Source organism: Letharia columbiana (genome assembly GCF_014066305.1).
Source record: "Letharia columbiana isolate WasteWater2 chromosome Unknown Sc0000010_s0, whole genome shotgun sequence".
Classification (NCBI taxonomy): Eukaryota; Fungi; Ascomycota; class Lecanoromycetes; order Lecanorales; family Parmeliaceae; genus Letharia; species Letharia columbiana.
In genome coordinates this window covers 1142978-1167160 of record NW_023501047.1, presented here as the reverse complement: position 1 = coordinate 1167160, position 24183 = coordinate 1142978, and the positions used below count along the sequence as shown (strand labels likewise).

The following is a 24183-nucleotide window of genomic DNA, read 5'->3' as shown; positions in this document are numbered from 1 at the left end:
TCTTCGTTACTTCTTTTAACTGGTCTGACAGTCGTTGGCTGTTTCGCTGCTCTTCTCACTCCTCGCCCACCAGAGGCGTACTGCCTCGAGTTCGACTTGAGAGAAAACGCTGAGTTCGGCAGCCATGACCGAGAATAGGGAGTCGTCGTGGGGCATATTCCACATGTCGACCGGAAGACTGGAGGCCTTCTCTGACATATCGAATTGCCTGAGGTCTTTACTCGCCCATCAGAGGTTCGCTGCTTCAGCTGCGAGTTTATAGCCCTAATTGATGCCGGCAGCGCTTTCGGTAACGCGATCTTGAGGATCCACGGTTATATGTTTATGTACAATGCAGGTTCAGCTGCGTAAAGAACCCAGAGGCGTAGAAGATGAAATGATGGTGTATAAGATATGATTGTTTGATTTTCTCAAAAGACCTCTTCGGCAACAGGCCTGCCAAACCAACTCGCGAGCTCATTAGATTCTTTATCTATTCCATCGTCTGCTGTAGTCGAGAAGAAGTCAGTCACCCGCATGCCTTGCTCGTCATCTTCCACCGGCCAATCGACTTTGGTACCGGTACCCTTGGCTTCGAGCAGATCTTTGGCCGTACTCCAGCTGAATCGGCACTCACTGCCCCAACCAAACACGGGATTCATATGCCCTTTTAGCCATGTTGTGCATCTTGCATCTGACGGGTACCCGGATCCCCAGCCTTCTGCAGCTGCTTGCGGTTCTTCTGGTGCATCAGCGGCAGATGCGTAAGTCTGATAGCAGACTTCGAGCGCAGCATCTCTGGTGACTTTGGCGCATACGGAAGCAGCTGAAACGCAAGGGTAAAGTGAATCAGCTTTCTTAGCGACGGTGATCATTGTTGTTGGAAAGATGCGTTCCAGCTTCTTCTGGTACATCGCAGGATTTCCAATCGTATCGATGTAGATCTCTCGAACATTGATTCCCTTTGCAAAAACATCTTTTATGAGGTCGATGGTTGCGTCCATTGCCTGAGCATTCAGATTGTAGGTTCCCGCGGGCTTGAGCATACCAGAGCCTATGTCGCGGGCTGACATGACCCTTGTTGCCCACCCACAATTTTGATAAAGATCGGTGCCAGGAGTGCAAAGAGCTTTCATAAGTGAGGAGCGAAAAGTTGGAGTGAGGACTTTGGAGTCATCAAAGTGATGTGTCTGGGCGAGAAGTGATCGGTGTTGTATAAGTGGAAGGTAGAATAGACCGTAGACCATAGGACCTTTTGATCGTGATGAGTGTTGCCATATTGACGAAACATTGAGATGAATTACCGAGTACTGGGCCTCTGCCCGCCTCATCGACACCCAGGATACACTCTGTTGAGAGATTCCGAGATACAACTTCGGGGATCGGGGAATGATGTGTGTAAGATGCTCCAGCGAGAATGGCTTGTCCGTGAATGGAGGGCGCAATGAATACGTCTTTAGCAGGGGTTTCTTGAGGAATGTCCTGTGAAGCCAAGTCTTGAGACTCAATTTCTTCCATGTTGGATGAAATGATTGTGAATAATGAATTGAAGCTTTCGAGAAGATCGAATGGAAGGCGCCTCGAGTATACTCCTCCATTAATCACTGGGGGACGTGTTGATGAAAAGCGCGTAGTAAGACACCACTGCCGAAGATTTACCTTTCCTGCGCTTAGCGTGTTAGGCCTTGTTTTGCTTGGCACTCTTCTTCACACCTTCCCAGTCCGCATCACGGACTCGACGCGCATTCCTTCACCCCCGAACTTTTCCATATAAAGCTTTGTGCCGTGTAACACTAATCTGCGTGGGGAAGGACATTCATCTGCATTAAGTTGGCATTGGAGACTGCGCAAACCTCACAGCATCACCAAGCCATGGCTCCAAGAAAAACACCGCGAAAAGAGAGGGGACCTGGAGACTACACAGCGCTTGGCCGTAGGGGAAGGTGGGCAATAGCAAAAGCTTGCAAACATTTTTCTCACCGCTAGCTCACAATCAACGTCTAGGCGAACTGGTGTCGAGCTCAAGGATACCGGTGTTAGAGATGAGAACGGCATGGAGCCCATACCTTCTTTCTCCTCACCAGCCAAGTCGGTGTTCCATCCAAATGGCATATCCCACGACGTTACCGATTCTGCAGATGATAGTATGGACATTGTTGAAAGTAAGCCGTATACACGATGAGATGTGGGTCAATATACTCAATTATTAACATCCTATTTTCACAGGTACGATACCGGAGCCTTCCGAACTGGTCAGGAGCACTCGAAACGGCAGGATCAGCCTCCCGCCACGTGCGACTTCCCCCATCAAAACTCATCTCAACTCATCACCTAGAAGATCCATGCCTCGATCTGTGGGACCAATGTCTTCACCCTCACGAAACCTAAATAATGGAACTCCTACCAGAGCAACGTCACATCCGCCTCCGAACAGGGTCAACAGGCAGTTGGATTTTTCGATGGATAAGCCGCGAATGAGTATAGAGAGGTCGCCGGCTAAGGCTTCAGTGCCTAAGCTAAAACAGCCCAACTTAGCCTCTGCTACTGGCAAGAGCAAGAACAAACGGCCCTTTGATCTAAGTATGGGGGATGACTTCGATGATGGAGACTCGGATGCATTGAATGGCGAAAGCACTACCAACGGCATAATATACGATGAAGACGATGCTATTCTGCCGAATGGGGATGATCACGCTACCGGAGAGTCCACACTAGAACCGGGAATGCCAAGGGAAGACTACACCGAGCAACAACCGCAAGGCTCCGAGCCCGAAGAGAGCCAAATGGCAGAACCAGAAGCCACTGCAGGAGCCAAGGAAGCCAAGGAACCGAAAAGGAAGCCAGGGCGTGCACCCAAAGCCATGATGGTCGACCCAAATGGGTCTCAGATGTCTCTTTTAATGCCAGCGCCTGCGACACCTCGCCGTGGAAGACCAAAGAAGGCGAGGACTGACATATTCCGAGACGAAGAAGTAGAACAACCTGCTGCCCCTCTTCCTGCCCCTGCCCAAACCAGCAAAGGGAAAGGAAAGAAGCCGACCGAGCGCGACCCCAACGTGCAGATGAAGGCAACCAAGAAAGCGAGCGACAAGCCATCATCTGTGCGTGCTAGGTCAGCGTCCAGGTCAAGATTCAACCCACGTAGCGAAACCCCAGCGAACGACAACGGCGCTCTTCTCACTAGGAGTGGAAGACACTCTATCAAGCCTTTGGCAAGCTGGCGTGGGGAGCGGTTCGTATTCGGTGATAGAACCACTGATTCCTTACCTGGGATCAAAGAGATTGTCCGAGTGGACGAGGTGGTCGAAGAACGGCCAAAGCAAAAATATCGATACAAAAAGAACCAATCACGAGCGAAATCCCATCTCGAAGAGGTTGAAGAAGAGGATGAAGAAAAGGATGATTGGGAACGAGACACAGGTATTATGCATGCAAACGTGATGGATTGGGATCCAAGTACAGGCAAATTCAATGAGGAGAATACCTGGGAGCAAGGTCCGATTTCTCTGTGGAAAGCACTGTCCTTCCTCACCAGCTCATACTAACTCCGAATTAGAGGTCGCATACTCATTCGAAGCTATCGAGATGCGCGACATCAGCGGTGCCGATTTCAAATTCGCAAAAACCCTTACTCTGGATTTCTTCGGCTCCGGAATGGTCGACCTGCCACCTGGAGGAGCCAAACGCGTCAAGAACTCTAGAAAGATGCAGATGGTTTTTTTCGTTTTTTACGGCCGGGTTGAAGTTAGTATGGGTACGCCGTTGAAGACGTTCAGCATTGGCAAGGGAGGACAGTGGCAAGTCCCTAGAGGTAAGCTATTTCGCTCTCTTTCGCTTTTCATTACTGCTTGCATGTTCCATTCGAAAGCAAAACTAGCGCGGAGGCAGAAGGAGCAACTCTATCCACGATTTGTACGCACCCACACCAAACGTTGTGGACGAACTTCAGGCGTTAGTGCGGATCTGTCAACTTGCATTAGCTAAGATCTTGTCTTCTATGGCAAGGGATCTCGTTGCTGCTCTTGCGTTCAATTCTAGAGTCTACTGTGGATGCTGACTGGATGCCTGGATAGGAAACTTCTATTCGATCACCAACCGCTCCCCCACAAAACCTGCTCGCATCTTTTTTGCACAGGGCTGTGAGGTTCTCGCCAACACTTTGGATGAGAGCGCTATGAGCTAGGTTTGGGATGGCGTCGCATCAACAGATAAGGGCTGTGCTGCCAGATGTTGATACCAATGGGGAGGGTTTAGGGTACTTACCGGCGTTCCGGGCACTTGGTTGCATGATGAAGATGACGCTCTTCCCACCCAGCAAAGCGATAATTTGGTTTGAGCGTACATCTTCGGGAGGCATCGTGTGCCGCATATGTGTGCAGCATACTGTATTTGTGTATTAGGATCATTATGAGATGCCTGCTCGATGAGATGATTAGTCACTTGCTCGACCTTCGAAGAGTCATGAAGCTCCTGCTTACTGTACTGCTTCGTCCAAATTCCGTTTTGCATTGGATTGCCGTCCTCAGTAGCATACGAAGTAAAGCCAACCAAGATTTCACTTTTGACATTGAAAATTACGCTAGATTGCTTCGCTCTGCTCCATGGGGTTTAAATACCGCCGTACTCATACAATAGTTCCCTGCCTCCACACCATCCACCAAAAATACTCTTCCAAACCTTCCCCTCCCTACAAAGTAGCAGTAGGGAAATAATACTCCCCCCACAGATAATCATAATCCTCAATCACCACCCCGAGCATATCCAACACCGCCTTCCCCTTCAACCCCCCCGCCACCCCTTTCACGACCCCACTCGTCACGTTCTCATAAAAAGCCCCCCGCATCCCCCACCACGCCATCCCCCAACCCCTCCTCTTCAATTCCTCCCTCTCGACCCCCGATAATCCCCTGATCCCGCCCACGACGCTATCCTTCACGTCGGCCTTACTCAGCTGCCGCGCCGCCATCTCCATGCTTAGCCCTAATAGCCAGGGGCGCCAGTCCTTCCTGTTCGCCTGGCAGCGCTGGAGGGCTAGGGCGTAGACCACGGGGCGCAGGATGTAGAGCAGTTCGGCGAGGTGGCCGGGAAGGGAGTGGAGTTTGCGCACGAGGCGGTGGGCGGATTTGATCTCGTCGGCCGTTATGACGCGGGAGGTGAGGAAATCAATTATGCTTTCTCCTCCTCCTCCTGCTCCGACACTTCCAGTGAACGAGGGCGAGGAGGAGGGGAGTTGGGGCAGCCGCATACCAGTGCGAGGCATTTTCCATTCGCCTCCTTCCGCTCCGTCTGGCTGGGCACCTTCTGCGTATGCGTCGTCGTCTGTGGGCTGAGTATCGACCCTGCGCTCCGTCCGTTCGTCCCCGACGCCCGTAGCGATGACGGGGCGGGAGCCGGAAACGCGCCCCATGCACAGCCGACACACGGCCTTTACGACCTCCAGCACCACTATGACCCGCCACCGGGCTTTCTCCCCCGCGCGCTTGGCCAGCATCTCGAGTAGCAGTTGCGTATACTGTACCGTCCTCAACAGCGCCGTGCACCGCGCGTAGATCCTACTCTTGGCCTCCCAGAACCTTTCGTACCGGCGTTGCGGGGAGAAGGGCGGCGAGGCGAGGAGGTGCGTGTTGTATGCTGTGAGTAATGAGAGGAAAGTTTGCAGCGATTCGGATCTGAGGGGCGTGTCGGCGAAGCGGGTGCCGGGGAGGAGGTAGGCGAGGGAGCGGAGGGCGGATTCGAGAGAGGAGACTTGGGAAGAGTTGTGCTGGACGAAGGATTGGTAGGTGGAGAGCCATTGTGATGGGATGGTGGTGTAGGTGGTGGGGATGCGGAGGCGAGCGGTGAGGGAGGTCGTCGACGTGGAGGGGGAGGAGGAGGGTTTCGGAGGAGCGCCGTCAGGGATAGGGACACTCTTAGACTGGTCGGTTGTCATGCTGCTGAAGGTTGAGTTCAATGCTTCAAAGTGTTGCGTTGCTGCTATCGTCATCAATGTTGAGCGCAGAAGTTGGAGTCGCGAGCGCGCTGATTTGCCGAGGTACCTCAGCCTTACAATAATACAGGGATCGCTTTCGGTAGTTCACACTAGCTGGAACTCTCACTTTGATAGAAGCACACAGCCAAATTTTCACAACTAGACCAAAAGGTGATCACTAGTAGTCCATCACTAAGCAGTAACTTATATAAGTTGTAGGCTTGCAAGCGTATGACCGCTTGCCCACACATCTCACACCGCAGATCTGTTCAGTAATCAGCAACGCGGTACCTGTTTCAACGAGCTGAAGCTACATAGTTGGGGAAAGGGAAGGGTCCATTTCCGAAATGTGTGTCTTGGTACTCATGGTGCAGTTGCATCTCTATCCTTGGATTCTACCCTAGACTAGCATCCCATCTCACCTCATCTAATCTGGCATCACACAACAGCTCCCATGCATTCACCGCGTGGCATGCCGTAAACGTGGCTTGCCGTAGGAAGCCGACCAACCTTTCTAGGTCTTCGCACTTCTGCGAACCTATTCCTGGGCTTCGGCGCTCTTGAATGCCTCAATGACACCCTCCCCACCTCTTTCCGCAGTCCAAACCCCTCCTAGCTCTAGCCCAACCTCGCTTAAAAGCTTTATCCATTGGCTTTTTGTCCGTTCCAGTCCGGCATGTAAGAGCATCATTCGGACATCTGTACAGGCGGTGTAGAGTGGCACATTGGTATCGGGAAGGATGAACTCACGGATGATGAGTTTCGAGTAATTTGGGGTCATGGCGTCAGCGATGTGGGAGAGAATGGTGCGGCATATGGCAGTGGGCCAGTCGTGGAGAATCGCTCGGAGGTGATAGACCCGGGCACCTTGATCGATGTTGGCAGTCAGCAATTAGAAAAAGGGAAAGAACATCAGCGTCGATGTCTCGTATTGGGCTCGTTCCCAGGTATGGAGTCGATCCCTCGCGGTATGGGGAGACGCACCTTTGACTGGCTGCGGTTCGAAGAAGTTGTGAACCATGGATTCAAAGCTCGTAGCGCTAATTTCTCGGGTGCCTGCCACCAAATCTTGTAGTATCAACCGTCCTGGTAGACCTTTGTCGCCGTATCTATCACTTAAGCTCTTAAGATCATGACCCTGACCGCCTCCGATGTCGACCATGAAGATCACATTCTCTACGCTCGTACCCTCCACAAGACGTTCCTCTACGGGATAGTAGTCGAGCCAGCTCGCTTTTCCGACTCGGCGTCCAGCCATATACAATTCAAAACAGCGGAGTGTAGCTGGATTTTCTTTCATCCATTCGAAGAAGGAAGCACCGAACGCGTAATCGAAAGCAGATTGCGACGCATCAACTGGGTTTTGGAATGCATTCTTGTCCAAGCATGGAATCAATTTTATAATGGCAGGAATCTCGATATCAAAACTAGCGTGGACTATCAACAGTGCTGTCAGACGATTTCAGGGGGAAGGCTCACTGGAACCTGACACCAGCCGTGTACCCCGGTTGCAATATAACCTCATTCAAGGGGTTGGACATATAGCGTTCTGGCCCAACCTCGACGCAGATGCCCATGGCTGTTAGTACTCTCATAAGGCGTGCTGTTTATTTTACGCAATTAGAGCGGCTCGATGCGCACAGTAAGCGGATGCACACCAATCAACCTTGGATCACCGTGAGACCTCCCAGCTAGTTGCGCGAGACTGATCCCTATCTCAGGGATCGGCGAATTTGCTGTAGAAATGATTTTGGGCAAGCCCAGTTCAACAGCTACCCTTAGTGCGGCATTCTGCAACGGCTGATATTGATGTCGTCAGGGTTTTGCTATTGAGAACCGACCAAGCTTGAGACGATGGCTTACCTGGGCATATATTCGTAGAAGAGAGTCTTGCGGAGCCTCGACTGCGTCTCTTAAATTCGTAATTTTCATCAATAGACCAGATCGTGCAGCCGCATTGCTGGCATCATTACTCTCGATTGAAGATCTGATCTCCTCCACCAGAGCGAGTAGCCGTAGAGTTTTGGGACAAGTAGCCATGCTGCGCTAACAGATTCAGGGCGTGGAACAGCGAAGGTAGATGAATTAAATAGATGTAGATTGTTAGTCTGGTCATTTGTTGGGTGAGGTTTGGAAAGCCCAGCTAGCGTTGATAATGATCGTGTCTAACACTCGCATTCTCGTGGGGCTTGCGGCCATTGGTTTTAGCCTCCAGAGGCACGTCACTCAAAGCAAACCCTTCCCTCGGCAGAGATTCAGCCAGATCCAATCTGTGTTGACCATACGCAAAGCCATGAAATGCCTTTCAGTGAAAGCAGTGAGAGCAGACGCCAGACATATTTTTAATATGCCAAATAATAAGTCGCAGTAGCCACAAGCAAAAAATCCGTCAAGTCCTAGATTCTTCATAGGGCAGGGCTGTGCTGCTCCAATCAATATGGGTCATTGTCATGTTCCCGCAAGTCATTGAATTCAGTCAATTCCAAGCGCTCTAAAGTTTTAGCATCTTTTTTTTGGAGTACGCTAACCTTCAGTGCCCAAGTCTGGCCATGTCGTTGGGGCAAACGACTTTCAACCCTAAGCTCCTTCATTACTGGTGGACGACGTCAGCAGCCTGACACATTGTGCGAACACTGTTAAGCTGTGTTTACTGCCTGCAGTACACAGACTCGCCCTAGAGTCTCCGCGAAGTACTGAACACATACGCTTCGGATACAGAGATACTTGGATCGAGGCCTACACACGGCATTGGACATTCAACTTGACGATCTCAGATATTTTCACGTACTGCCATGGATTTCCTATAGGCCGAAGCGGAGTCGGTGGTTAGCATTCTTCCGATAGACACTCTCGGAGCCACACTGTCTGCAAGCACTGTGTTATGCTGATCCCAGCGATCTTTCAGTCGTAGGATTTTTGCTGACAAACAGTCCTCGATTTTTGGGAAGAAATTGCCTCTCTAAGTGCGGCAAGAGACGTGAGATTTTAAATGTCGGCTCAGCCGACGATGTAAATATAATTTTTGGGCAGTTGTCGAGACCTTTACTTTATATCATTGGCCTCACTGCTACGGAGCATGCTGGAACGACACTGTCTTGTATTGCCAGCGGCTGGCCCGGAACATTGTCTCGACCGAGTACAGCAGCCTTAAATGCCACGCTAGGGTCTCACGGTCTTTAGTGCCCTTCAGCCCCCGTCAGGAACCCCAAGCGAGGCATGATTATCATGATTATGGAATCCCTCAACCTTTCAATGCGCCTTTGGGCGTCTGGATACAAAAACAACTGCCATTCTTCAATACGAGAGCAACATGACACCTTGTCCTTTAGAAAGAGAAACACCCAACTCAGCCAATCTCTGCCTTATATTTTTACCTTCTTTAACTAAAATTAGTAATTGATATAATCTTGTTGCTCTACACGGTTACTCTCTTTCAGAAATACTCCATCAAGCTTCTCCCTCACCCAACATGTCTCAAGCTTCTCCGTCCGAAGAGGCTTCGGCTTCAAACTCAGCCTCCCCTCCTCCAGGAAAACCTAGGCGCGAGGGCAATGAATCTCTATGGAAGCGGGCAAGACGCACTTTGGGCACCAATTCTTTGACCTTTTTGCAACCCACTACTAGACCCGCTGGTACGTCTCGTACGCAAAGCCTTTCAGTCGTGGGCATCCAGTGGCCCTTTCCAACTGCACTTTTCCCTGCATATTCTGGTGGTACGCAGTCTGCAAGTCATGGCTTCGATATTTCTCATCATGACACAATAATCGGCGCAGGCACACAAGTTCATTGATGGCGGTGTTGGAAACGCAATTAGATGGTACCAAGATTAGGCTAACATCAGAATTTTTTTCCTCCGCAGGAACGGCGGCTCCTGCCACAGGATCTGGTCCGGCCGCGCCAAGTAAAAGGAGGGAGCAAGTGCGGCATGCGCAACGGTATGTGTTTTCAACCTGGTTCCTATTACATTACCATGCTTATCTCTTCCTTTCCCCCACATCACATTCTCTGCCAATCACACTCATGATTACTTACATATAATGCAGTACCCATCGTCAGCGGACGCAGAACTACATCAAGACTCTAGAATCCGAAGTCGTTCGTCTTCGAGAAGCTGAAATGAGCTTGATGCAAGAACGAGACAAACTCCAAAGCCAAATCGTTAATTTGAAAAACACCATCATCTTATCCAACATTCCACTCCCAGAGGGTACAGAAGACGTCGGAACATCCTCACCACCCCTTCGACCATTTGCCGATCTCGACATGCCGGCAACAGTCTCATACTCCAATGACGCTCTTAACCATCCACGTCTGCATGTCAACTTCCCTCAACGTCAAGAACCTACTAGCCAAGGATTGGACTACCCAACCCAAACCTACCCTCTTTCCTCACCCTACCAAGAGCATCAGCAGTACACCAATGTTCCTCAATCTGCGCCGGACCTCCCCAACGGTTGGTGGCCCATTCCTTATCGTATGAATATGTCTGGCTGAAGCCTGCCACAAGACTTCTCACTCAACACGATAAATCTCTCGTCATCAAGTTCAAAAAAAGGCCCCCCAGCGAATGCCAACGCCACCATCGTTGTCGACACAATAGAAACAGCCATCGATTTCGTCCTCGCGCTGGAACATCCATGCATGCCACATATTCCCTATCAAGACCCTCCTTCTGCCGATCCAGCCAACCATATGATGATGGCCTCGACACCGCTGATGGCTCGATCGCCGGAGCCTCCGCAGTTCAATTCGACGTGGACGGCAAGTGGCGCGATTATCAAAGAGTTGCTGAATTTATCATCGAGCATCAATCTTGAAGGAGAGATCACGCCGGTGGAAGCGTGGCATAGACTACACGATCATCCAGACTTTTGGAAGCTTGGAAGGGATCAGATTGAGAATTTGAAGCGAGAGCTCAGCACAGCGGTCACGTGCTGCGGGTACGTTGGCCCTCCAGCCACAATCATAGCATCAACCACATTGCTTTTCTTTCTCCAGCCCGCATTTTAATTCCGGCTAGTACTGTTCCAGCTGACATGTCTCCTAGATTCGGCGCAGTACTGGATGAGAATGTATTTTGGGACGCTGTGAATCGATCCTTGGCTTCTAGTGCGGTTGCGTCTTATGCGAAGCAGAACTGAGGTTTTTTCCCGGACATTTACTGCACGCGTCTAGCGAGCGAAAAGGATCTAATGCAGAAATCTACTAGCGTGCGTTCCTCATTTAGTGATAATAGTCACATGAGCCTAAAATTCCTGTTACCGATGGTCAATTGCAGCTCCATGAACCGCCATTACATGATAATAACTTGCTCATCTCTTGTGGGTAGATCATTCGCAGCCCGCAACGGAGGAACAGACACCGCAAACGTACCTGCAAGACCCTTCAATGGGGAGCCATGCCCACGATTGAACAACCTTTCGTTGAGGATACAGTCCGTCTCGCAAACACCATCGCCTGAGCGAGTCCAACGTTCATGTCTGCAATCCCGGGTCCGGCGTCATTCCCCACGACGCCGAAGTCTGCTAAGCCGCCAGTAGAAGACCGCAGGCCATACTCAGTCAGCACATTCACGCAAGATCTGTGACGTATCCGGATTGAGGTTGTTGTTGGTGAAATGGCAGACAGGAGCTTGTCGATGTCCTCAGCATGAGTGATCGTTTCAGGTCATGTTTCTCGAGGCATTGGGATGCTAGCAATCTCCTCGTAGTATCCGTCGGCCAAAATCTCGTTTTCATGCCCAGAGAAGGTCGCCTTACGGTTTCCTTTGCAGAGGCTCAGCTTTTAAATGGGGATGTTATCGGCCAACACGATCACTTCCTTGTTTGTTTTATTTTGATCACTAGTTGTGACTTGGCTCAGTGGTTGGGTTTTTTTTTTTTTTTTTTGGGTTACGATTGACGTCTAGGCGGCGCAACAAAATCCAAAGCAACCTTCACATCGTGGCGGCTTCTGATAACGAATTGGGCAATCCGCAGGTGGTAAGACTTGGGCAAGCGAAAGGCTTCCTGGGCCAGCAACGGCTGCGTTTCCTCAGCCTCTGGACGAGCTCGTAAGTCAGCTTGATCTGGACTGCAGATTCGACGCAAAACAACAACGACCTGGTGTGCTTAGCAATTCAGTCTAAAAACTGTGGGCAAACCACCATCCCACTTTTTACCATAATTACATTAAGGTGGTTATTTGTATTTCTGTATGGGTGATACTTATCTTCAAGTATCGTGACTGATAGCCTATGCCAAAAGAGTACATCATAAAGTACCTACACGGCGCTTCTCTCGAGGCTTGGGCCCGCTCATGCCGCCGACAACGACCTTTTGTCCCGTCACTTACCCTAATTACATTCAAGTGGTTATATGATTCTGGTGAGAAGATCGTCGATCCATGCCGAAAGCGACAAACCTGGAGATGGCAGCTGTGCTAAAGGAACTGGGAAGACCAGAAAGCGGACGTAGCACGTCGTCACAGACTCTTGGAAGCTTTCCCAGGCGACATCCTCATGAAGGTCTGCAACTATGCATTGCTTTTATTCCAGCCTGCAGAAGTCATAGCTACATCTGCTCCATTAAGGGAGGAAACTGACTGCCTCTTCGGGCAGCGGATTGTCGCTGAAGGTGATCGGCACAAATCAAGGTGAACATCAACCAGCAGCGTTATAGGCGACGTCCACTAATGAGAATGAGAGGCACCTCAATGGATGGAACCGACATAGAACACGTTCATTTCACCCAAGATGATACAGAATCCCCATTGAACGTGGAACTTCTACATTTCGGCGAGGTGGAGTCTACTCAGACCTTAAAGTGTGCTTCTATACTACAATACTTGGCTGGCTGGTTGGTACCGAGAGGCTACAAGGCAAAGTCATGCTTGTAATAAAGGAAGACCCCACATCTCCAGGGGGAATTGCAGTGATGAATCAGGGGCTAGGCGAATTCGCCGCCCGCGCAGTACAACAGTTTACAGAGAAGCAGAAATTTTCCTCGCGGAGAATATGGATCTCATCGCTGGCCAAGGGCAGACAATATGGCATCTTTCCCTTCCGGGCTTGTTCCCTGGACGGGATATGTCCCGTGCGCATCTCGACATGGGGAAAATTGCCGTCATCGCTGCCAACACGGCAGTCTCCTCGATAGGAAAGTTTCGGGTGTCCGACCTCGCTCTTGGACGATAAGGCTGCCCAATCATCGCCCCCATTGACTGGTCGCTCTTCAACCATCCCACAAAGAGCCATGCAGCACAGATAATTGGTGGCATAGCCAATTTTTCAAGTTCTACCGATAGGAGATGTAGAGGGATTCTACGATTTCGATACGGGTCAGGCAATGTTTTCGTTGATTCTGCGGTCCGATACATTACAAAGGGCGAGCTCGAATCTGACAAAGTTCACGAAATGGGAGCAAAAGCAAAGGTCGGTCAAGCAATCGTAGATGAGATGTTACAACAGCCGTACTTCGTGCACGACGTCCCGAAGACGACAGGGAGGGAGATTTTCGGTGGCCGCATGGGTGAAGAGATATGTAAAAGCATGCTAAAGAAGGCGGCAAGCCCAGAGGATTGCGTATCACGGCATATTCATTACTTGAGCACTACCGGCGGTACGGCCCCAAACAATTGGGCGAGATTTTTATGCGCGGCGGTGGGAGCTACAACCCGAACATTGTTAACTACTTGAGGGAACAAACGCCGACTACTGATATCACAACAATTAATGAGATTGGCATTCCCATCGGCGCAAAGGAAGCACTGAATTTTGCTTTCCTTGGGTTTGAAGACTTCGTGGGGAGGCCTATCATCATCCCAAAGAACGCCAGAAAAGGGGCCATTGGGCAGACCGAGCCAGGAGACAACTACTTCCACATTTAACGACAATGTAATGCAATTCGGGGGAGATTACCCTGAGGAGCAGGTGAAGCGTACGACAAAGCTGGTAGTGATAAGGTAGCGAGATCAATGAACACAGGCAAGCTGTCTGAAGATGTCACCGCTCTTATGTCATCTCTTTTGGCGCTTGCCAACCCACTGATATCAAGCGCAAACAAACTGACACTCGATATGTGGCGTTTCGCGCGAACAATGAATCCTCCTTCCATTGCTGAATCTTCCGCCTTCCTGGGACTCGTACCGCTGTAAAGGCCAATTCTAACGGCAACATTCCTTTAACCTACCTGAGAGACTATCTTTTCATCCTCAAGCTTGAGCTCAAGCGCTAAAGCTCTTCTTTCTGGTGCTTGCGACCTTCGATAGTATCTCGGAGAAATCTTCACGGGACCTAGGATCGGGTATGGGTAGGGTGTGTGCTAAAGGTGCTGATCTCTGGTGGACAACGGGCACACGCTAAATTCAGTTACACATGGCATTGCTCCGCAGGGATTCGGCTTTGTCATGACACGATCCATCATGTAGCAAGGGGTATATGTGCGAAAGCTGATTTGCAGAACATGGATCATCTGCGCGCGTGTGACCGCAGGGGTCGGAGTTGCCCATATGAACGCAATAGTACCAACATGGGTCTCCGAAGTGTCTGAAGCCGCGCATCGCGGTCGCTCATTCTCTGTGATCTGTTTGGCAAACTATACCGGGATAGCCTTTGCTTACTGGCTATCCTTTGATCTGAGCTTCATAGACGGCGGCATGGGCCCCACACGCTGGTGTCTACCATTTGCTATCAATGGCATCTCTCCGCTATTTCTCTTCTCCCTGCTACCGGTCCTCCCGGAGTTCTGCGAAAAAGAGATCAAGGAGCTCGAAACCCTTTCGGCTGAGATCAAAAGATCTTTCGGTCATCAGCATAAGGTGCGGAGGGCTTGGGCCTCGATGAGATTTGTTGTAAAGAAGCAAGACTTGGAGGATATCCGATGTCGGCTCAGAGACGCGAAAATGGACTTGCAGTTCGCGATATCGAGTAACTCGTGGCAGTTAGAGTATAGACCGACGCGCCTTGGGTGGTAGATGTTCGCTGACAAAGGCACAGATTATATCAAATACAAAGCTTCAGAGAAGACGAAGTAACTAACGCCACGACCTTAACTTGGTAGAAAGGTATCGTGGAGGATGAACAGTTCCAACCGAGCGAAAAGTGCAATTTTCGCCCTTCCGATCTCCCGAAGTCTTGTTCCCTTGTCTCTATAAAGGCCCTAGTACCTTGGTACCATGGAGTGCTCGGAACTGTGACCGTGCGAAAGAAAACGAAGTACAACACGAGTCCGCGTGCTGTAGGAAGACCTGCCATCACCAGCTTGAATTGCAATACATGCAGAGCTTTAGCCATATATCCAGAACTTTGAACGTCTATCCCGTGCTTTCCCACACTGAGGAGGTATCCTCAATGTGCGTGCACGGAGAGGTAGAGAGCCTCCAGGACCTCTTCAGGAAGAAACCGGTGTCACCGTTTGTGTCGGACGAATGTAGTTGGACTTTACTTCATGTTGGTGTACTTTCTATCTCTTTCTGAATGGTTCCTTATTGACTGAGATTAGTTTGCCGCTTACGGCTTTCAGCCAGGCGTGTGCGCCTTGCTTCTCCAGCTCGGTGTCGATCCAGAACGTGTATCTTTTGGCGGACAGTGAGTGTATAGCGCCTGATCGTCACCTCATTGCTGAAACATGAACACAGAAAAGCCATAATAGGAATGGGTGCATGTGGTAATTTCGTCCTTGCTGATAGAGAACCGTCCCAAATTTGCAAGGGGACTTTGATAGAAACTTTCAGAACCCTCGCTCAGTCACAGGATAGTCTCTCTGCTAGTGATATATCTGATATTCTATTACATTATGTAGGCCCACCTGAATTAGCAGGATTCACGTTATCACGGGACTTTCTTCCGTTTGGGGTCTCGGAGCCTACCAACGACGTAATCACCTATCCTCCTTTAGCTATGGCTTTGCGGCTTTATGCTGTCGCATACCTAGTAGAGTACAAATATGAAGTTCTGCACGACGCAGAAAAGGAGCAGTGGGAATCTCTGATCATAAGACTCCTTCGCACTGGAGCAAATCTTCACGCACCTGTGCCACATTTCGTTGAAATGCGTAATGAAAGTGATGTCTCATACGAAGTCACGAAATATGGAACACCACTTGATGAAATGTTCACGTTCACCGACACGCCGGCTGAAGCGAGAGCTGTGGCGAACGGGTGGTTTCAAATCCTTCGAAGCGAAAGCTACGATGTTGTCGCATACATCGAAAAAGAAAGTGACCTGCATTACACACAACCGCAGACGACCTTTCCCTTGCTTCAACGTCACGAAGAACATGACAGTCCTCGTGAGTTGATATTCGAATTGGAGCAGCAGAAGCAAAGCATATACTGGGATTGGTGGACTAATCCTTCATCTTCCATTTACCTCTTACACAGCACGTTGGAGCCAATGCTCATGCTCTCTCGCTCTTTCATTACGTACCACATGTCGTCGGAAGTAACATGGCCTTTCCATTACCCAAAGTGGTATGGATATTGCCATCCAACACGGGAAGACGAAGAGGCCGTGCAGCAGCAGCTTTATGATATGGCTCAGCGACGAGCGAAGCGGCGGTTACAGAAGCGACATGCCAAAGAGTCACGTTCTCGAGGTCTGAAGTATCCAAGCATGCCCGGTGCTTGGCAGAATTGAATGGTAGACGGTCAAGGTACTGCTCAACATTCCAGCATGAAAGCGGAGTTGAATATCATACCCAGAGCCCATAAATACATGTTTGTTCAACATTCGAGTACAATCTTGGGACGACGGAGGGGATTTCGTACAATACAGATCAAAAGCACGGCCAATATATGAAAGCCACGTGACCCTTTTGAGTCTTAGCATTGACCAAGTCAAGAATGTCGCTACGACACCCTTCACATCATCGGGCTTTGGGCGGGAGAACTAACAAGTCTTCTGATTAATTGGCTGCGAGGATGTGTGAATCTGGCATTGTTTTCGTGGTACTGTTTAGCGTTCGAGGATCCTCCCAATGTCTTATGCGCGCAAAACTCCGTCCGTACCTCTCAATAGATGGTCTGTTGCAGCGTTCGTGCCAGTCTCTAGTATTTGTTTGCAGAGCAGAAACAGTATTGTTTACGAGCAGCTGTTCTTTCGTGTCGAGATGCGCGAGAAGATTGAGTCTATTTTCAGCTACGTTTCACGAAGCTCAAGTCAATTTGGCATTTGCTCTTCATTTCGACAAAGTTTGTTGAAAATCCAGACATCAAGTATAGGGTTGTTTGAAATTTACCACGGCTGGCGTTCATATAGTAGGTCAGTCACGTGAAAAGTTACCCGAAGTTTCGCCTAGCGCCTAGGGGGATTATTTCCCTCCAACATCAGCCCCGAGTTCAATCTACTCGACTCATCCCTACTCCGGGTTAAAGAACCTGTGAAACTCTTACCCTCTCTCTGTTCGACCGGACCATGACCTGAGTGCAAGGCTGGAACAAGATTTCTGGCTTCTCTATGGATTAAGTGATTGTTGCCTAGGACCCACAAACTTTGGCCAGGCTAGAAGAGCATTAGTGGACATGAGCTGAAGAAGCAAAACTCCCCCATTTCCAACGCACAACCGTCCCAGTAAAATCATTCACCTCTATCGCTTTGCTACCGCTTCGTGCATTTGCCTTTTCTCGAAAAGATGCCTGATCTACTAACCCTACCGGAGGAATTACTCTGCAAAATCTCGGGCTTCGTCCACCCCCAAACTGTGATTGAATGGGCATGCACCTGCAAGGTTCTCTCACGTTGTTCCTTACAGGCTTTGAAAACCCACAAACAGCGTCGATCAGAGCTTCGTATGGTCCACGATCGCAATCCGATTACCGTTCCATCGTTATTGCGCGATAGTCTTTCCGAGCCGGAAATCTTATGGTACGTTCGGTCCTTGGACATCTGGGATTTGAGAGAGAATTTTGAAGAATGGATGAGCCCAACTTTTGTAGAAGGGAATCCTCATGTGGAACTTGATGACTGGAATTCCAAGGAGTCCTTGACTTGGCCAGGAGAATACCATGATCACTCGCATCTTGACACTACGTTCTACACCGATGAGGAGCTTGAGCGCTACCGTACCATGCTTTCCAAAATGTTGCACCTCAGAGAGCCTTTGGTAGACAAATGGATGGAACGACTGCGATCCGGAAGTGATGAGCCTCAGAAAGTGCTCCTAATGGCCATGTCACCAAGACTGACCCAAGCCACATTCGTCGAATACGACAGCTGGCAAGCCGGAGAAAAGAGCCACCCGTTTAGGTTGCTGGCGTCTTCGCTCCGAGCACTAGCACCACTACCATGCCCCGAGTGGCCATGTTTCCAGAATTTAAAGACAGTCTTTGTCGGGGATGTTACACTAAGGCACTCGCATGATCCCTATTACCCGCATTCGCGTGTCATCGCACCCCTGTTCCTACTACCTGCCATTGAGGAGTTACACCTCAACTTGTTGATGGGAGAGGAAAATGATGCGGAATCTGACTTAGAGAACGATGAAGAAGATGGCAAAGACTCTGTGCCATACGTCTGGGAATGGGAAATAGGCCGGTCATCCTGCCAGAAGCTGGCTTGTAAGTCGTTCAAATTTCCTCGGCTCATAGATTGAGAGCCAAACGCTAAATCTAATATCCAAAAGTCGACTGCTGTGAGCTCGCCACGGAAACAATTGCCAGCTTCATCGGCGCAACGCACTCCCTGCGCTCTCTCAACGGGGTGATCAACGACGATGAGATCATCTCAGCCCTCCTAGAGCATTCGAAACACAGTCTCGAAACCGTGAACTTTGACCAGCAGAACCTGCTGCCGACGCCCGATGCTGTTCCACAGCAATCGCTACAGACTTTCCAAAAACTCGCAAGCATTGCGCTTTCTATAACCCAGCTCGTAGACATATCCACATACAAGCCGTCGCAGATTGAATACACTGTGGATCATGGCATTGACATGGAGAAGAGTGCGTTCGGTACTACAGATTGGGTTGATCTACTGACTTTTCTTCCACCGTAAGCACCCTTCCGACATCCCTTCCCCATCAATGCAACACCTGCTTGAGCCTTGAGACCTGAACTGGGAACAAGACCCTTTCGACTACTCCTACGACTCAAAAACTGCGATGGAATATACAATTAACCCCCCAATTCTTCAGGACGCTGCAAACACTAAAGATCTACCAAGAACGCACCCGCCTATTCGGGCACGAGATCGAAAGCCTCATGGACCACTTAGTGGCCCTAGTCAAAGCCAAGCTGTCTCCATCAAATGGCGCCTTCGGCGCTCTAACGGAAATCTGCCTCGCAAATCTATTAGTGAAATCAACAAAAAATCGCCGGGGATACGAACCGAACGGGCTCGATCCTTGGCTCGGGGCCTTGAAGCGGGTGTGTGAGGAGGCGGAAGTGAAGATTCACACCAAAGCGAGGACGACGTGGATAGAGGGGTCGTCTGGGGATTCCTACCCCTGCAGCTCTTGCCGGCTCGATGAGATGGGGCAGTCTTGACTATGCTCTTGTGGTACCGGAGGCGGAGGGAGAAAATTAGAGCAGTAGACGGCGAGTTCGCTCCCGGTACTAGTACATTGATTGGTATTCTGGCTCTACAATGATCATTATGGCCTCAATTTTTGATATTATCGTCGCTTTCCCAGGTGGATACCAAAGTGCCGATGTGAAAATTCACTATTGCTTCTGGATATGGGTCAAGTAAAGTTGCATACTCAGGGACAGTCACCGTTGGTACAAGGAAATGTAGCATTCTTCTCATCGATAAAACCTTTGAGCAAAGCAGTATATCCAGCCCAGCCAAACCATGCTCGCAGGAACGCGGCCCGAGACTTCCTACCCTCAATCCAAGCTCCCTGTTCCACAAAAGCGGCATGTTCTCCTGACGACCTATTCCTTCGCCCATTCGCCCCAGGGCTCTAGCCTGAGAAGCGAAACTGCGTGTTGGGCGTATCCTTCCTGAGTGGATAAAACCAGCGAGCACAATCTCGTCAAGAGAACTCAATTTGGAAGAAGACAGAAGAAAGACGGTCTATCCTAGTCTCCGCATTGCCCCACTACCTCCCCCACTCCCCTGCCTCCTTCCCTTTAGTATCAGCATCCGGTAGGCATCCCTAATTCAGTCCGCCAACCGTGTTACCACTCCATTGCCTCAGCAGCTTCACCATCTGGAAGTCAAGAGGCCGATGAATTCATCCACCTCCGGTCACGGGAGCATGAGACGGCCTTGTCGCTAGACAATACTGCACACATGAATCGCTTTTGTTGTAAGATCTTAGCAGTGGAGCTTATGCGGCTTCGACTCGACACCGGAGAGCTAGCTGTGAGTGAAAAGGCACGTATGGGATGGATTGACGAGTATGTGGAAGTCACAGCCAGGGTGAGAGATACGGTGTGAATTCGGTTTCTCTTCAGGCACAGTGGGCTAGAGAAAGGATTTACGTACCCCCAGATGAGAAGATGCCTTGTCGACCACTGCAATGAGCCCAGTAAGCTGCATCTGAATCTTCCTTCCCGATACTGCGAGTCCATTGACGGTGTGGTGGCATAGGTTGGCGCACGATCCGTTGTGGCTAACTCATACCCAGTTGTGCGGACGGATTTCTCTGCAGGAGAGCCTTTCGCGCGCAGTAGTCAGCAAAAAGTCAGAGGTGCTGCGCTCGAATCCATTTGGAGACTGGCTCTCACAGCCCCGGAAATCTCGAGTACCTCGAGCGTCATCCTCATCGAAGGCTTCGTCGTTCTCAGAGCCCAACTCCAGGGAAATTCCGTTCCCGTCACGACTCGCGGAGTCGGATAGGTTTTCGTCATCGCTTGCATCTGGGTAAGAGAGCTCAGATGATTTGAATCTGTTTCAAGTACATCGGAGAACCTCGGATGGTTTGGAGTAGAAGCTGGGTTGCTCCTGGGGCCCGATGTATTGCGTGGAAATTTCTTCTGGAGCGTTCGAAGGAACAACGGCTGTGTCTGACGCGAGGAGGCATGTGCGGTTGCTGGTCTGGTTCTTCCGAAGCTGTTTGAGGTTTTGAACGCGTTCTTCCATGGCATTGCGCAGCAAGGTTATTCCTTGCTTGCATTGCCGTGTTGATGACAGTATGAAAAATGACGAGCGGAACTCTACTCTACTTGAAAGAAGAAGGGAAATTGCAACATGCGGAGACGAAACGTGTAAGATCACGAAACCAAGGGATAAATCTCTGAGGATCCAATGACACATCGGGTGGCCCGAAACCATTTGAAGAATGAGACATAATGATACGGCACGATCTTAGGCACATGTTTTGGTTGTAAAATTGATTCTGGCGGAACAGGGGTTTGAGAATATTCGAACTTGAAGTCACTTTGCTCCTCACTCCAGTCGATATCCGGTAGTTCCCCTGGACCGTGATGGAAGTGCCAGAGTGCTCCGTCCGCGTTTTCGTAAATGGAAACTCTGAAGATCGATATGGCCAAAAGCGGTTCCCGGAATGGCTTCGATCGCTTCCCTGGAGTAGCTTGAGTCCTGGTCTGTCCTAAAGACAACGGCAGGCGGTGCTTTATGCCGGAGCTCTAGGTAGTTGTTCGGGTCCGGGAATGAAAAATCCTTGCATCCGTCCCACAGGCCAACGTTACCTTTGCGATCCCGTAGATAATGGACGTGGAAAGCTTCTATGGTTTCTAGTTGCTTCAACGCCTCCCCACGGGTCTCAGCTTGGGTTGGTCGGAAAGCGTCAAATTGAGGATGGTTATCGTAGTGGGAGGCGCAAACAACCGGAGAGGCAAAAGGATAGCGGGTGACGTCTTCCTTTGACCGAGGGGGGAAGATGTTATCTGAGGTGATGGCTTTCCTCGTTACGGCCCTTGCCTGAGGTGTCAAGGGAATGGCCAAGGAAATGCTTGGCACACGATACCTTTTAGCCGTAGATTTCCTTAGAAGAATCAATCAACTTTACAACCAAAACATGTGCCTAAGATCGTGCCGTAAGACATAATGACCGCTGCCGACGTCTGGGTTCGTGATGGCGTAGGCCGAGGCATAGAATTTGTATCTCCTTCGCAAGGCTCATTGTGAATCACATCGATAAAGAACCTCCACCAATTGGACCTGTGGCGAGTCGCAGAGGTGGCTTTGATGGTACGGAAGTCGAGGACGTCTTTGGCCCTGCAGCGTGCCTGATACTTAAGTTTCACTTCGTGAATCATGAAACTACAGTCTCTACCACCCATGTGAACTCAGAGAAGTAAAAGTTATGTTTATTACTGATGTTTCGCGTCCCAAAGAGACTATCTTCTCTACCATCGACCAGGACGTAGAACTTGGCCTGCGTTACAGGCTCAAAAATATCTGACGGAGTCTCCGCCCCCCTGCGAGTTTGTCTTGCATCGGCATTTTTGCTTTTAAAATGAGATTTTTCTCCTATCTGGCTCCGTCTCCGATAGTAGACCGACGAACAGCAAAGCAGATTTGGGATGGTCTTGTAAAAGCTCACCATACTAATACGCAGCACCGAATAATTTGATGGCATAGGTGGAGTTAGGAGTAGAAGTATACGAAATAGAGGCCGCGGTCTCTGATGGGACCTTTGAGGACCTAGATATCTTGTCCATGAAGTTTTAAGGCGAGGAGAATAATGTAGATGACCAGGATGCAGGTGAGATGATGAGAATAAATATTACCAGAACACAGATGGCGAGAATATAGGTGACCAAAATTTAGGTGACGAGAATTTAGGTGAGGATCACGTGCGAGCGCACGCACACAACGCAAGCAAGAGGGGCCTTAGCACATGTCAACACAACCTCTCAGTCATCAGGCATCTCTTCCACTCACGAGAGGGGACGGGAATAGCGGCGGAAGGAGCTATCAAGCCTTCTTAGCCAAGCACGTCTTCAAAGTACCTACCAGCAGCAGCGGAGGCAACAGGAACAACGACAGCCACAAGTACTTGGTGGCCCGCAGGGCCACGCGAACGAAGGTTGGGTGCCACTGTCAACATGTCAGTATGCTTCTTATGCTGTCTAAAAAGCATCGTAAAGTATCCTTTAAGGTGCTTGTTGTGTGTGAAGTTGATCTGAGCGACTTCAACCTCACTCGACTATCACCTCAACCGATGTATGTGCCATGCTGTTGCGATGATGCGCAGCTCGCTATCGCGATACTGCGATAAGGACGGACGAAGGCAAGGTAGCAGACATGAAGAAAGACTTGGCACTTACTTGTGATGGTGTTGATGTTGGTGTTGTTGCTAAGAAGAACAAAAGTCAGACTGGAAGTGAGGCTTTGTACCCACTAGCGCGACGGAGAATGTGGGTGACGAGTTTCTAAGCGATGAAGGGAAGATGCTGGTCATCAAGGAGGTCCTTCGTAGCATCCCCCGTGCGAAATTGTAAGGAGCAAGTCAGGACGAGTTTGGCATCGGCCATTCTCTTTACCAACGTGACGCCAACGGTGGTTGGTCGCGCGGGCTTTTCGGTAGGCCTTCCTTGTTTAAAAAAGTTATCAACAACTGTGCTGATACGCACTGACAGAAGGGGCAAAAATGGGTATCAAACATGTATACGAACGTCATCTACCATGCCATATTCCTTGCGCCAGAGTCCCACCACAGCGTTCTTCGAAAAGTTCAAATGAGCCGGGATCCAATTAACACTTCGGAATAAACAAACATTGAAGCGGCAGCCGCAAGGGAGCAGATCTTTCATCGTGGTGCCCTATCACCAGCCATGGGCGGCTCGTCAGGCGTCGGCTTTCCCAAACGTTCGGAAAATATCCAAGCTTGCACGGGAGACACTTGTAGATTTGTCCGGACCAGAGTGTCGAACTTTTCGAAAAGTCAGTTCGGATTCTTCGAACCTGCTTGGGAGAAAATCGAAACTCACCGGAAGCGACACTACGCGGTGTGGTGGCGGCACACTCAACGCCCGCGCGGTAAGTAACCTGACCCCGGGGACCCGCTTGTTCATATTCGAAGCCTTTTCATCTTCTTTCCCACCCTTTCAATGTCGACATCAAGAAGCTTTCTCTTATCCTTGTCCGCTCCAATTTCTGCAAAGGCTCTTTTGCTGCTAGCTCGCTCTGGGATATCAAATATCTGAGGTATCTCAAGCCTGCGGACGATGCTGTCGTGTGAGAGTAAATCCGGTTGCTCGTCCAAGGACTCGTGCAGGAGGGGGATCGACTGAAGAAGGGTACGTTAGGGGACAAGGCCGTCAGCTTGTGGTGTGCTGGCTGACCTGGGGTAAGGGAGAATCGCCTTCATAGCGAACGCGACTCCCTCGAGGTGTGTGGTCCATCG

The 24183-nt window shown here is 50.1% G+C and overlaps 14 protein-coding genes across 14 annotated transcripts; 7 read left to right on the top strand and 7 right to left on the bottom strand.

Annotated features, from left to right (window-relative positions):
- Positions 1-15: 15 nt before the first annotated feature.
- HO173_004196 (uncharacterized protein) lies at positions 16-198 on the bottom strand (the record flags this gene model as incomplete). Its single annotated transcript, XM_037306120.1, has 1 exon — positions 16-198. The coding sequence occupies one exon, from the start codon at positions 196-198 to the stop codon at positions 16-18; it is 183 nt and encodes a 60-aa protein (XP_037167313.1).
- Positions 199-410: 212 nt separating this feature from the next.
- On the bottom strand, positions 411-1497 carry HO173_004195 (uncharacterized protein; the record flags this gene model as incomplete). The annotated part of the gene is made up of 2 exons (XM_037306119.1): positions 411-1231; positions 1284-1497. The coding sequence occupies 2 exons, from the start codon at positions 1495-1497 to the stop codon at positions 411-413; spliced, it is 1035 nt and encodes a 344-aa protein (XP_037167312.1).
- A 354-nt stretch (positions 1498-1851) lies between these two features.
- HO173_004194 (uncharacterized protein) lies at positions 1852-4162 on the top strand (the record flags this gene model as incomplete). The annotated part of the gene is made up of 5 exons (XM_037306118.1): positions 1852-1922; positions 1984-2141; positions 2206-3474; positions 3536-3790; positions 4053-4162. The coding sequence occupies 5 exons, from the start codon at positions 1852-1854 to the stop codon at positions 4160-4162; spliced, it is 1863 nt and encodes a 620-aa protein (XP_037167311.1).
- A 504-nt stretch (positions 4163-4666) lies between these two features.
- Positions 4667-5962, bottom strand: HO173_004193 (uncharacterized protein; the record flags this gene model as incomplete). The annotated part of the gene is made up of 1 exon (XM_037306117.1): positions 4667-5962. One exon carries the CDS (start codon positions 5960-5962, stop codon positions 4667-4669), a length of 1296 nt encoding a protein of 431 aa, XP_037167310.1.
- A 523-nt stretch (positions 5963-6485) lies between these two features.
- Positions 6486-7987, bottom strand: HO173_004192 (uncharacterized protein; the record flags this gene model as incomplete). The annotated part of the gene is made up of 5 exons (XM_037306116.1): positions 6486-6814; positions 6932-7374; positions 7427-7550; positions 7606-7747; positions 7811-7987. 5 exons carry the CDS (start codon positions 7985-7987, stop codon positions 6486-6488), a joined length of 1215 nt encoding a protein of 404 aa, XP_037167309.1.
- Positions 7988-9416: 1429 nt separating this feature from the next.
- On the top strand, positions 9417-11088 carry HO173_004191 (uncharacterized protein; the record flags this gene model as incomplete). The annotated part of the gene is made up of 5 exons (XM_037306115.1): positions 9417-9579; positions 9807-9882; positions 9991-10400; positions 10455-10887; positions 10995-11088. 5 exons carry the CDS (start codon positions 9417-9419, stop codon positions 11086-11088), a joined length of 1176 nt encoding a protein of 391 aa, XP_037167308.1.
- A 2363-nt stretch (positions 11089-13451) lies between these two features.
- HO173_004190 (uncharacterized protein) lies at positions 13452-13813 on the top strand (the record flags this gene model as incomplete). Its single annotated transcript, XM_037306114.1, has 2 exons — positions 13452-13455; positions 13485-13813. 2 exons carry the CDS (start codon positions 13452-13454, stop codon positions 13811-13813), a joined length of 333 nt encoding a protein of 110 aa, XP_037167307.1.
- A 621-nt stretch (positions 13814-14434) lies between these two features.
- HO173_004189 (uncharacterized protein) lies at positions 14435-14899 on the top strand (the record flags this gene model as incomplete). Its single annotated transcript, XM_037306113.1, has 1 exon — positions 14435-14899. The coding sequence occupies one exon, from the start codon at positions 14435-14437 to the stop codon at positions 14897-14899; it is 465 nt and encodes a 154-aa protein (XP_037167306.1).
- A 301-nt stretch (positions 14900-15200) lies between these two features.
- Positions 15201-16562, top strand: HO173_004188 (uncharacterized protein; the record flags this gene model as incomplete). Its single annotated transcript, XM_037306112.1, has 3 exons — positions 15201-15374; positions 15427-15512; positions 15563-16562. 3 exons carry the CDS (start codon positions 15201-15203, stop codon positions 16560-16562), a joined length of 1260 nt encoding a protein of 419 aa, XP_037167305.1.
- A 1153-nt stretch (positions 16563-17715) lies between these two features.
- On the top strand, positions 17716-19408 carry HO173_004187 (uncharacterized protein; the record flags this gene model as incomplete). The annotated part of the gene is made up of 3 exons (XM_037306111.1): positions 17716-18481; positions 18547-18913; positions 19057-19408. The coding sequence occupies 3 exons, from the start codon at positions 17716-17718 to the stop codon at positions 19406-19408; spliced, it is 1485 nt and encodes a 494-aa protein (XP_037167304.1).
- A 100-nt stretch (positions 19409-19508) lies between these two features.
- On the top strand, positions 19509-20708 carry HO173_004186 (uncharacterized protein; the record flags this gene model as incomplete). Its single annotated transcript, XM_037306110.1, has 2 exons — positions 19509-19574; positions 20460-20708. 2 exons carry the CDS (start codon positions 19509-19511, stop codon positions 20706-20708), a joined length of 315 nt encoding a protein of 104 aa, XP_037167303.1.
- A 54-nt stretch (positions 20709-20762) lies between these two features.
- On the bottom strand, positions 20763-20951 carry HO173_004185 (uncharacterized protein; the record flags this gene model as incomplete). Its single annotated transcript, XM_037306109.1, has 1 exon — positions 20763-20951. One exon carries the CDS (start codon positions 20949-20951, stop codon positions 20763-20765), a length of 189 nt encoding a protein of 62 aa, XP_037167302.1.
- Positions 20952-21257: 306 nt separating this feature from the next.
- Positions 21258-21954, bottom strand: HO173_004184 (uncharacterized protein; the record flags this gene model as incomplete). Its single annotated transcript, XM_037306108.1, has 2 exons — positions 21258-21783; positions 21884-21954. The coding sequence occupies 2 exons, from the start codon at positions 21952-21954 to the stop codon at positions 21258-21260; spliced, it is 597 nt and encodes a 198-aa protein (XP_037167301.1).
- A 1632-nt stretch (positions 21955-23586) lies between these two features.
- On the bottom strand, positions 23587-23851 carry HO173_004183 (uncharacterized protein; the record flags this gene model as incomplete). The annotated part of the gene is made up of 2 exons (XM_037306107.1): positions 23587-23709; positions 23768-23851. 2 exons carry the CDS (start codon positions 23849-23851, stop codon positions 23587-23589), a joined length of 207 nt encoding a protein of 68 aa, XP_037167300.1.
- Positions 23852-24183: the final 332 nt, after the last annotated feature.